General features: G+C 37.7%; 1 protein-coding gene across 1 annotated transcript in view; it reads right to left on the bottom strand.

Moving 5' to 3' along the window:
- EXT2 (exostosin glycosyltransferase 2) overlaps positions 1-12,223 on the bottom strand; it is a 70,719-nt gene that overhangs the window by 26,239 nt on the left and 32,257 nt on the right. The window contains 1 exon segment of the mRNA XM_039730970.1: positions 3,503-3,692. Within this exon segment, the coding sequence (XP_039586904.1) occupies positions 3,503-3,692 (190 nt within the window).

Raw genomic sequence — 12,223 nt, 5'->3', positions numbered from 1 at the left:
AGTCTATATTTTTATCATCAAAAACATTGTGTAAACTTCAAACTTTGTTGTCTTTGCACAAGACATCAGTGTTTCTCATAGATTCATCTTGTTTCTTTTCACTGATTCTAAAGAAAACACAGAACCATGAGTTCAGACTTCCACAGACAACTCTCAGACATTCAGTTACAAAAATGATCCTTACAAACTCTTAAGGCTAAGGAAAAAACAATCTTAAAATTACTACTGATATCTAACCCACGTACACACATGTAGTTCTCCAATTTTATATTTTCACACGCTATTTGGTTGAAAACTTTCCAGTCAAGTGCTTAATTAATCCATTGTCCTCTTACCTGCTTAACTTTTTTATCAGCCAACATAACAAAAAACTTCTGTTGCATCAGAGCTGCATCTGCCTGAGAGGTTTAGGTTTGAAACAGTTCATTTCCAGACACCTTGCACACTCCCTACACTTGTTACCACTGCACAGCAGCTGAAATCAACTACAGCCTCTTAGCTGGGATGCTCAGCACTACTGATGGCAGCGACCACCTGTGACTCCATGATCTTAAATTTTGTACAATGTTTAGGGTATTTCATTTTCATTTGGTTTTCCTCCTAAGTCGTGAGTGTCATTACATAAAGACACTATTGCAAATGCATAGCATATTGTTTTGATAATAATGATATTTTCAGTTATAATAATTTTGTGGTGTTGACAGAGGAAAGAAAGGAAAGGCCACATGTCACTTGTGTGGCACCTTGCCAGCTGCATCCCAGGAAACCTAAGCCCAATTCTCAATTTAGCACACATACTCACTAAGGAAGGCAATTTGGATGTTCTTCACCCAGCCCTCCCACTTACACATGCGAAACAAAACGAAGACATGAAGAGCTGCAATGACAAAAGCCAAGATCTGCTTCTGTACTGAAACATGTCCCTTATGAGGAAAGGACCAAGAAATAAAGCACTTGATGCTCTAGAAGGTTAAGCACCTCTGCTTTACTACAACCAATTAAAAATGAATAGCCATAAAAGTGCAGATACTACTGTAGGGTAATAAACTAGACTTTATCAGTGACAGTGGTGCACATTACAAACTTCAAACTCATTCCTTGTTCTAATCCATCAGAAACTTCCTGGCTTTAACAGGCTATAAACAGCAGAAGCTTTGAAGTCCGAGGATTAGGATCACTAATAGACAGACTGAACGAGAGACTGGCTGAAGAGCCAAGTGGAATGTCCTGCATGGATCTGGAATAAAACAAGTTCATTTAATCAAACTGACCTCTCTCTATCCATGGGCCAAGAGATTACAATGATTGAAACAGCAATAAAGGGGCAAGGGACACTAAAAACAAATAGTTATTCGCTTCAATGCGATGCTTAGGCTAATGCAAGGACAAAACTGCTTATGCTTTCAACTGTGCTCTCAAGTCCACAATTTTAAGCCCTACAGGTTGGGGTTTTTTTAACTAGTTTATGACTTAGAGGTAGTAGAGGCAGAAAAGAATTAAACACACTTGGATTTTCAAGATCAATACAATGATTGAAAAGAAAAGGTAATTTTAAAGATCTTTTTGCTTCAACTCTCCTGTACCTCAGACTCACTTGAAGGAAATGTGGAAACAATTCATTTGGGTTCAGTGATTACATAACTGCATATATCACTATGCTTTTTTGCTTTTAGAAAATAACTGCACACTGCAAAAATTCCTGTTGCTATCAATTCATACACAACAATTTTTACTCTAAAGGGCTACAAAACATTTAAAATATTACTAAAGTTAAAGTAGTTAGCCCAGAAGTAATAAAGAACACTTTTTAAAGCAAACAATAAAGTTACTCAGCTTCAAACTGCAGCAAGTTGCCAAAATGGCAAATGAGCCAAGTGAATGGTAGCAACAGCTTGGCTCTAAGAAGTTCTTAGGAGATGGTAAATTAGACAAGTGGTCAGGGATTAATTTCTACATTCCAACTTGCTGCTATGCAGATTAACTAACCTTGAAGAGTAGAACATAGCAGCAGTTGAAGCCTCTGGAAAGAGAATTATAAAGTGAGGAGTCCTAATAACAGAATTTGTTACAGAAGACAAAAGAATACGACTCTTTTTTTTTGTGGGGGGAATATGTATTCCTAGAAGGAAACATTTCTTGTCCCACAAAATCACATTTTCAGATGAGAATGACAGATCCATATGTACAGCATATGGGAACCAGACTCATATACAGCTACCATAGCTGCAGTATTTAATCCAGAATGAGGAAGCTTTAATTGCCCAGCACAATGCTCAGGATTTAAGTACTGGTCTTCAGACCTTGAAGAAAGTCACCCTAGGGAACAGTAAGCACAGAAATAAAATAAGCAGCGTTGGAGAGTCTGTCTAGCACTGGAGAGGATTACCAAAGGCCAAGCCTAGCCAGCTTCCCTTACATGGGGCAAGACCTCCCATTTATTCTATGCTGATTTCATAATGGAATTCATTAATGTCAGGACATGTGTTTGCAGCGGAGGACCTGGGAACAGATTAGAAGCAGCATGGTCTCATGAGGCAGGCAGCCTGGGGATGGGAAAAAAGGGAGTTGGTTGGACACAGAGCAGCCCAGGGACTGTACAATGACATTGCATAGGAGACAAAAACCCATGGGATAGAGAGCATTGGTTTGAAAAGGTAGGCAGCAAGCTGCGAGGACTGGGCAGACTGAGACTGAGGTCTTGGCACAAGGGGATACAGCACAGCATTATGCCAGGCTGGCAAAGCACACCTCAGCTACTGAAAATGAAATAATTGAGATATTTACAGCACTGAATTCACACTGGAGTAATTAATATATCTTTGAAACCAAACCTCGTTCCAAAAATCTACACATATAAATAACTTGGGAAAATGCCTGTGAATGAGTCCTCATTTTAAAATAACCACATAATAATAAACAATTTTAAAACCATGCAGATGACACCAGACACAGTCACATACTACAAAGAGCAGCACAGTATACCATATGTGTTGGAAAGAAATATTTTAAAACAGGCACTTATTTTCATTTCATCAACCAATCAAAATATTCACTTATTTTATAGCTCCAAGCATTCAAACTGCTTTGCTGCTTTGAACCACATTTGCTCTAGAAACAGTCCAGTAGCAGCAGTATATACACTGTGACAAAAGTCTGTCTACAAAGAAATAAAAGCAAGTACTGACAGATCAAAAATAGGCTTCTCCTTACTACTCCCTCCAAAAAAGTTAAGGACAGAAATGTTTCTGCAATACTGTATTTATAACTTTTTATTTAGAAGTTAGCAGCACAACCACTGGTATGCTTTTGTTCTTGTTATCTACTTTGGCTTCTCTTATTTCACTTTCAAACACTTTGTCACAAAAAATCCAAACTGATTATTTTGAAAGAACCATTAAAGACCTCTTGAATATAAATTATGTAGAAGTGAGATCATTCTCTAACAGGTGTCAATAGACATGCTGTTTCACCTTCCTCCACCACCCTTCCCATGGGTTTTTACCTTCTGGTGGATTCTTATTCTGGTTGTTCCAGACTACCAACAATTTGGACAGACTGGGCACTTTCGATACCTCCGTGATAACTCGGAAAAGGCTCTCCACTCTGTCATAGGTCAGAACCACAGCTGTGAAACCCTGGGACTGAGGTGGGATCAGTGGAAGGAAGAGTGGGTTGCTCACACTGCTCCATTTCTGTGAAGGAAACAAAGAAAACAGCAAGGCAATTTGTGTAAGGTAAATTATCACAGTAGGGACTAATTCATACAGCCAGGCCCTAAACATCAGATTTGTAATTTGCTCAGATCAGGCAGGCTGACTCTCCAATTCTGACTTTGGCAATTTCTCAAAACCTTTATTCCAATCTCATTCTTATTTCAATTTTCATTTATGTCTAGCTGTAATGTTGCAACTAGATAGAGATTAAGGTAAAAACTAAAGTGGAAGAGGCAGATAGATTTGTGGAGAAGGAAAACCAAGGTGAATTGAGCCCAGCTAGCATGGTTCAATTCTCATTTACTAATCATTATTTCAAGATATTTATATTTATAGTCAGGACTCAATAAACAAAGAGAAACTTAATCAGCACTACAATTTCAGAGCGAAAAAATGTTAACAACAACAAAAACAAAGGAACACAAACTTGGCATATAATGTGCACCCAAGCAAAAAGGTAAAAAGCAGGAGCAAAGAGGAGCAACGTACAAGCTTCCACAAAGTTTGGTCAATGGTGGAAAAATCCTACCTATTACATTTAAAAAAAAATTAAAAGACATGAGATTCAAAGATGAATTTCAGAGTTATCTGCTCCTTGTGAATTTTAACTAGGGCATCCCTCTTAAGAATTTAAAGCTCTTACTTCAATACACAGCATAGGGAAGCCAGCCCAGATGGCAAGAGACAAAACAGACGACTACATTCCCATTGAATGTGCCAATCCCCTTTGTAGCTGACAACATGGGGGAGGAAGCACTGAAGGCACCATTTGACAGAAGGAAAACACCAGAATTTTAGTCTCAAATTTTCCATTCTAACTGACGTTCCAAGCAGGGGTCGGACAGAGAAGCAAAGGGAAAAACCAAACCCTTTGGGACAAGGTGAAAAGGGGAGTTGGGAAAGCAGAAACTGAGTGATGCTGTTTTGCAAGGAAGTTTTGAATCCTAGCCCATAAAAACTATGAAAACTCGTAAGAGGTTAGCAACTGCCAGCAGTTTACAGAAATACTGTGAAATTCTCCAGCTAAACTCATACCATAGGCCTGCTTGTATCAGGAGTAAAGCAAGTTTTACAGACTCAGAGTTATGAGGTCATATTTGTAGGAAGTAAACTTTGAAATCTTCTGTTTCCCTATTTAGTCTTTGGTTAACTTTATACACCCAACAATCACGTTCCTTATGTTTAATGGTTAGACACCTCTAACTACAATGACTTCAAGGATGAGGAGGATAAAGAGCCTACTTACTGAAAGACATCACAACATTTTGGTAAAGGAGAAAAAAAAATGATGTGAATATGATTTCCTTCTACGAACAAATCAAAACTGAAGAGGGGATAAATATGTGAGGCAGAAAAGTTAAGCACAGCATTGGCACACTCTTTTTTCCAGGATGGTCTAAGGGTATGTTCCAAGCAAGGACCAGTCAGTAGGAGTAATGTTTTACTAACTTCCTGAAATAGTTGAAAAGACAGACTGGCCTTCAGCTACACAGACTTTATCAGGTCTGGTAAAAGCAGCATTCATCTTAAACCGTTTGTGAGGATCCTAATGGAAAACACAAAGTTCTAGTTTTTACCCAAGAGGAATAATAGGATAATGTAGAAACAGTAACAGTACAATATGGAACCTTGGCTCTTGAAAGGGACATGGCTACCTGTGAAAGCACACTCAGTAATTCAGAAAATATACATCCATTACTTCAGCAACTGATATGTGCAGAGAAAAATCTGCTTTCAGATTATTGTATTTTCTAAAATTAAAGCTTTTCTACATAGTTTGCTAGTTGTACAAGATGACTAGTGGCAGATGGGGACAGCCCTCTGATTTTGATGTAGCTTCAATAATTCCTACAGCAAATCACAATCTAAATGTTACCAGAGCATAGTCCAACTCATTAAAGCATTACTACAGATTTGTTTCCACACAACCTCCACCCCAAGACTGTTATTATCTGAATGACCCTGGCAATGTCAAGCACTTCTTAGCACAACTCTCAGAAACCTCTTTTCATTAATACTTGAAACAGAGGTTTAACATCATAATCAGAGTGCCAAGAAAATATTATGTTTCTGTCCTACAAGAAGAAATAACTGGTAGAGCCATCTGCAGACAATGTTCTATTTATTATTTACGGGTGAGAATTGCTTACTAGATTGATGGCTCCCATTTGAAGTTTTTCTAGAAACGTTTTCTCTCTGTCCACAGCACTTCCTAACAAACTGCTTGCTCTAATATATTTTGAAAAGCATTATTCCTTTTCCATAATCTAAGACTATTGTAGATACTTACAGAAAGAAATATATTATGCACATGTGTGCAAGCACATGCATATGTACCTAAACTGGTCATGAATTTCTCTTATAAACTTACGTTTTAGGTACATGCCTTAAATCCCAACTTCTACTACTTTCAGAAAGGCATGAAAATTCTCCCCTGCTGGTCATAACTTAGGAAAATAAAGCAACTTTAAAGTAGGCTTTGCTTCTGCACATACTAAAGGATGATGGAGAGAGGGAAAAGCCTGTAGACACACACTAATGGATGGGAGAACCATGCCTCTCATTTGAGAAAAACATTTCAAAAAGGCAATTAAGCATCTCTCAAGTGCCATTAAGAGCCAACCCCCTGCTGCCTGCCTGAAGAGTGTGTCTACAGTCTGAGACCTATTGACCCCACTTTCTGCAGGAAATCAGGCAAATTCAAGCCTCCATAATTTGCTAAAGTCTTCCAGATTTCTGCTTGGGAAAAGCAAACCATACAGGCAATTAATACAACAGCAAGCTAATTAAATCTCCATTATGGCAGCAAAGCATGAAATGGCTAATGACATAGGGATGGGTTCTCCCAGTCACTGCTCAAGCAACCAAGTGATGAAGGCACATTTGCTCTATTCCCATCTTTATTAACATTCTTGATGGAAATTCACAGGAACTTTCACTCTCAGAGAGGAGAAAAACAGCAACAGTAGATTGATCATCCATCACCTTTCTTTGACAAAGTGCTGACATTCAGCTATAGATAAGACAGCCCTTCACTATCACCCTCCCAGCAAATATCATTAGAAGAGGCACGATAATTAATCTAAGATTAATAGGTTACTTGCTGTGAATCATTTTTATGGGCAAAAAGGATCAAATTGAAATGTTAGTTTCCTAAGAGTAATTTGATGTCGCTTAAGTCTCGCAGTCTCAGTTGTCTGACAGCTCTTTGCAGTTCATGTGAAAAACCAAAGTACTGGAATGTGAGCGACAGTGAGAGCTCAGGAATACCCTGAAGCTGGAAGAGGGGAGAAGTCAGGAATGGCTCTGTATATGCTTAAGATTCAGACTGCTGCAGCTGTCCTCTGCATGCTTTCTTCAAGCATGCACGTGTGATAATGCCTTAGAAACAAGGCACCTTCCTTTACTATAGCTCAATCAAATATTTTCCTCCCTTTTGGTCATCAAAAACAACCTGATGCTACTTTAGGAAAAATAAATATATTAAGGATGCATCAAGGGAACTGAATTCTCATGATGTGGGAGGCTTCAGGCTGGATTTGATGTAGAGTCTTCAGGTTCAACTTAGCAGGGAAGTTTACAGCAGACCTTTCTTAGGAGGGTGCAGAAGGGAGATAGGTGGGAGCTTCACAACATCAATGAACACACACAACTGGACTGAGAAATGGACAATCTCAATATTGAAGTTCTATGGAGCCTCAAAGATACTGGTAAAGCATCAGAGGTAAAGAAGACTCAGTCCTGTCCCAAAACTTCTTAACTGCTTGTTCACCATTGAAAGAGACTTGAAGAAAGGTACAGCAGACACATTAGAGACTACATCACAGAATGGTCTCTGGGAAAACAAGCTGTGTAAGATGTTCTATATCAAATAAGAATCGACAATTTCCCAGGCATCATTTAGTGGGAAAACTCAGCAACAGCACTTAAGAAAAATAAAATTTCACTGCTCCCATAAACAAGACAGTGAGCTTTTCCACCTGTTTTATTTTCAACACCTAGCCTGCTTGTTGTAAACTACCTATTACTGAAACCGCATAGTCTGAACAACAATTCATTGTCTTTTAAAAACACAGAAGTAAGGACAGCAGTGTGCTGAACTTAGTAGCTGAGCAGTCCTATACATCTAAGCAAAATGGAGATATATCCCCTGCCACTGTGGTTAAGGCTTTTTCAGCTGGGTTGTTCTTAAAATCAATCTAACCTCAACATGGTTTCAATTATGAATTACCAGACCAAAAAAAAAAGCCTTGATTTATTCTATTTTTCTCCAATTATTTATGGTAAGTTTCTATTCAATACTTTGAGAAAGTATTTCATCATGCTTCCCATCCTCAAGTGGTCACAGGGCAAACCCAAAGGAATTAACCCTCCCTACTTCTCCAGAGCCAACTGAAGTGCTTACACCCAACAGAATTACAAACAAAGATGCAGTGGCCATAATTTCATGGCCTTAAACCCTCCTCACATAAAAAATTAGTCACAAGACAGACAGAAACTTTTATCTAGAGTAGAATAATCCACAGTGTAAGAAAAGAATCCTAACTCTGGGCAGGTAAATTAAAGAACCAACTGTTAAATCACATTTCACACTCACATAAAAATACCAATGTTTACATCTGAATACGTGTGGGATATTCAACCAGTCCATAATACCAACACAAAAAAAAAATCAATAAACTGAAATTTATTTAATATTTTTAAAAAACCTATCTTCTAATATAATAAATAAAGCAAGATTTGATCCAGCTGATTGAAACCATCACACAAGTAGCTGGAAAATACAGCAGAAACAGAAATCTAATATTGTCCAATAGAAAAAAATACCAGATCTGCACTGCCCAGAAAAGTGCTAGCTTGTTCTCATTTACAGGTAGATAAAAAAGTGTATGCTAATATTTGCTTAATGCTTTGGAGATGACAAATGGTACTAGGAGGATAGCACATTTATAACAATAACATTATCTATAGACTGAGGACTATAAAATATTAGTCAAAGAAGTTAGGAATAGTTTAATTTTTTAACAAGTGTCAAGTTCCTAGTAATTGGCAAGACCCACAAAGTATTCTGTAAATTAACATTCTTCTTAGGCTTTGCTAAATGAATGGCATTCTGGGCACTAAGACAATTCTGCTATTTTACCTTACACCAAATGATGGTGCTGTTTTCTGCCTCACTGGAAGAAATGAATTCTGGTATGTTTATTGTTCACATACTGATATTCTCAAGTGATTATTAAGCTCTAGTCTGTATCATCCAAGGTCAGAGCTCAAAAGCAGCCCCTGACAAAAAAAAACATCTAATGTTTCATAGGTCTACATTATAAACAGGCTTGAAAGAATTTCAACAAAAGCAGCTGAAGAATTCTGACAAAACCTGTCTTACTCATTTTTCAGAAACCATACATATTAGTGAGGTATAAGGCAAAGAGGAGAATTTAAGCAATCTACAACGAAGCATAAGTGAGGAAGTAATTTACCTCTATCAGAGCATAACAAAGTACTTAATTGAAGGTAACAGATCACATCTCAAGCCCAAGTCATTATTTCTAATCCAGCCCAAACTGGTAACCATCAGAATGCACACTGCAGAATCACTCATTTTCTGGCTTACTTGGATGTAACTGATTGCTTCTGCCTAATGGATAATGGTGGGCCAAAAAATACAAGACATTAAACTTCCATGCCTGCATAAAAAGACTGTCTGAGACATAAAGGTCTCAAGTAGTCCAGCAAATAATTTCAGGCCCCAAAAGTATCATTTGCTCCTCTTCATTAAAAGGAGGAAATATGTCATTATGAATTTTTATTCAAAGTATTATTCCATAACATATTAGCATGTTATATGCTACTATGCTTCCTCAATAGGACAGTGAATAAGTAGAAAAATAATCCACTTTATTACTTTTTTTTTGCTTGAGAAAGGCCAACAGTCTTCAGTCAACCCACAAAAAACACATAAAACTGCTTGGATCACTTCCCTGTGTGTACATTCCTCTGTGCAATGTACTAAGCATGGAGTTAACTGTATATGCACTTATCTTCTGCATACTCCCTCCTGGAAAAACACCCTCCTGTACCACTGCTGGATCAACACTCTGGTGAAGATACTCAGACAACAGTCTTACTAATATTTTGAGCCAATATAAGTCAAGCTAATGCCAAGAAAAGCAGCCTTCAAGCCACCCAGTCCCTCCCTTGCCCACACCCCCACTCTTTCTTTTTTTCTCTTGCCTGCTAAGTTTTACATAAGGAACATTATTTTGGCTAATTCACCACAAGTGAAATAGAAATATCAAAAAAAAAGGTTGCAGATGAAAGAGGAAACTGTGACCCAACTGTAGAAGAGTACAGGACTGCTTCTTTGGGTAGGAATCTAATTCTGGAAGCAAACACATGAAGCTACAATACTTCAACAAAATGCAAAGCACAACGTGCACGTTGTGGAGAGTTACAAGCCATTCTAATTGTCAAAGTAGAAATAATGGTTATAACTGCTTTGTCTAACACCTGAAGCAGCTGTAACAATTTAACAGCCCAACAATTAGTAACCAGGACATTTTACCACACTTTTTCTGTTACTTCTCAGGATTCTGAGACCTACTAAGCAAAATTAATCACTATAAGGACACAAAAAGCCATCCCACCTTAAACCAAGGAAGAGGGCAGGTAAGAAACCATGGCCAAGAGTTCTAAGTATCCTTCTCTGCATAATGATCTTGCACAGCAGCTGTTCTTTCTGTTAGATAGGTAAAATTGTCCTACCAGGTAAATTCACAAATCCCTTAAAGCTGGCATTTTCCTGTATAGATATTCCACAAGCAAGTCTGTGCACTGATTTTCAAAACCTCACTATTCAGAGCACAGCAATCTGAGCTCTATGAACAGCCTTGTACTGATTAAAGTAATTTCTGGCTAGTTTCAGTAAATCCTTAAAACAGTGATTGCACCTCTGCACCTCTTGTTAACGTGCCTACATCTTCTACACACTCTTTCTGCACCTTTGTTTTCCAACAGAAACAAAAGAGTTCAGAAGAGCACTGCACTTAATCCCTACTGACCACAACACCACATGGAACAACAAGCAGAGCTACAGGAACTGGATGGACTCGGCTGAGCTTGAAGGCAGAATACACATGGCCAGTTCTGGAGGTTAGTTCTGGCCAGTAACATAAGAATTCATGACAGTTACTCACAATTTTCACTGTGGTATTAATCTTAACTCACAGGTGCTTGTTTTAACAATTAGCTATATCCTAGTCCCGAGACTGACCTGAACTAATTTTCTTGAAAAGATTCAGTCATGGAGTTTATTTAGAGAAGAAAACAGCAATTTTCTTGTAAACAAAAAGGACATTAGTTACTTTGCCTTCTCATCAAAGTTAAAGAATACAGTTGCCATTTTCTGCTACCTCAAATGTACATATTTAAGTCTTTCCAACTACAATGTTTCATCCAGGCTGACTAGAAATTTTAACAGTGCTAAGAGTGGATCTTAGGCAGGACCTAGATGAGACACAGGCTCAAGCAGATTATTACTGCCTAGCAAGCACACAGCTTTGAAACTCTGACTAGTGCATTACAAAAAAAAAGCATAGGAGAGAATCCAGGAGATGTTTTTAAGTTCCCTTTAAAGACTGAGTAATCCTTAAAGCATTTTCTTTATTTCACTAAGTGTGTTTAAAGGTGCTTGGCTCTGCTACCATAATTGTAAAGGTGTTAAGATATTCTGATTCCCTTCTTGTGGAGTACACACTAGTGCAGATTAATTTCTTCCTTAAATACTGACCAGGGCCACATTTCCTCCCCAAGAAGAGGAGATTATTAATGCCTTTGGCTCAGCAATGGAAACAGAACTTCTGAAGCACAGCATTGAGCTTCTGACTCTTCATCAGCAACTGTTCACACTCCATGGGTCTGAAGAGTTTAAAATAAAACCCACTTTACTCCTACCCAGTACTCCTACCCAGCTTTCTTTCTCTAAACTATCATAAAGCAAGACAGTTAACAAGTTTGGTTTTATTAGTAGAACAAAACTATTTTTTATATTTTGACACAGAGAAAATTAACTGATTATGAGTGAAAATCATCTACAGGCTTTTATATAGTAAAAAATCAGAACCAGCTGCTTGGTGCAGGAGGTTAATTAATACTGCACTTTTTCTTAACAGAAGTGAGTTCAACCAGTGAAACTTTAAATTAAACCAAGAACAGACAAAAAAAATCCAGTAAAACTTTGATCATCAGTCTCTGTGTAAGAGAAATTGCTAAGAAATAACATAGAGAAAATTGTAGGCATAGGAATAATTAGCTATTTCAACAGAATTATATGAATGATCCCTGCAGATTTTTTGAGATCTTCAGAATTTCCACTATTTTCCTTGCATCATATAGACTATATCCAAATATATGCAGTACTTCAAACTCTTCCTGAATTAAACAGAAATAAAGAAAAATGCGTGTGTGTGCATCAAGGAAAAATATATAAATAAATAAATAAATAAACAAGG

Source organism: Passer montanus, unplaced genomic scaffold (assembly GCF_014805655.1).
Source record: "Passer montanus isolate IOZ18808 unplaced genomic scaffold, ASM1480565v1 scaffold75, whole genome shotgun sequence".
Classification (NCBI taxonomy): domain Eukaryota; kingdom Metazoa; phylum Chordata; class Aves; order Passeriformes; family Passeridae; genus Passer; species Passer montanus.
This window is presented reverse-complemented; position numbering and strand designations above follow the sequence as displayed.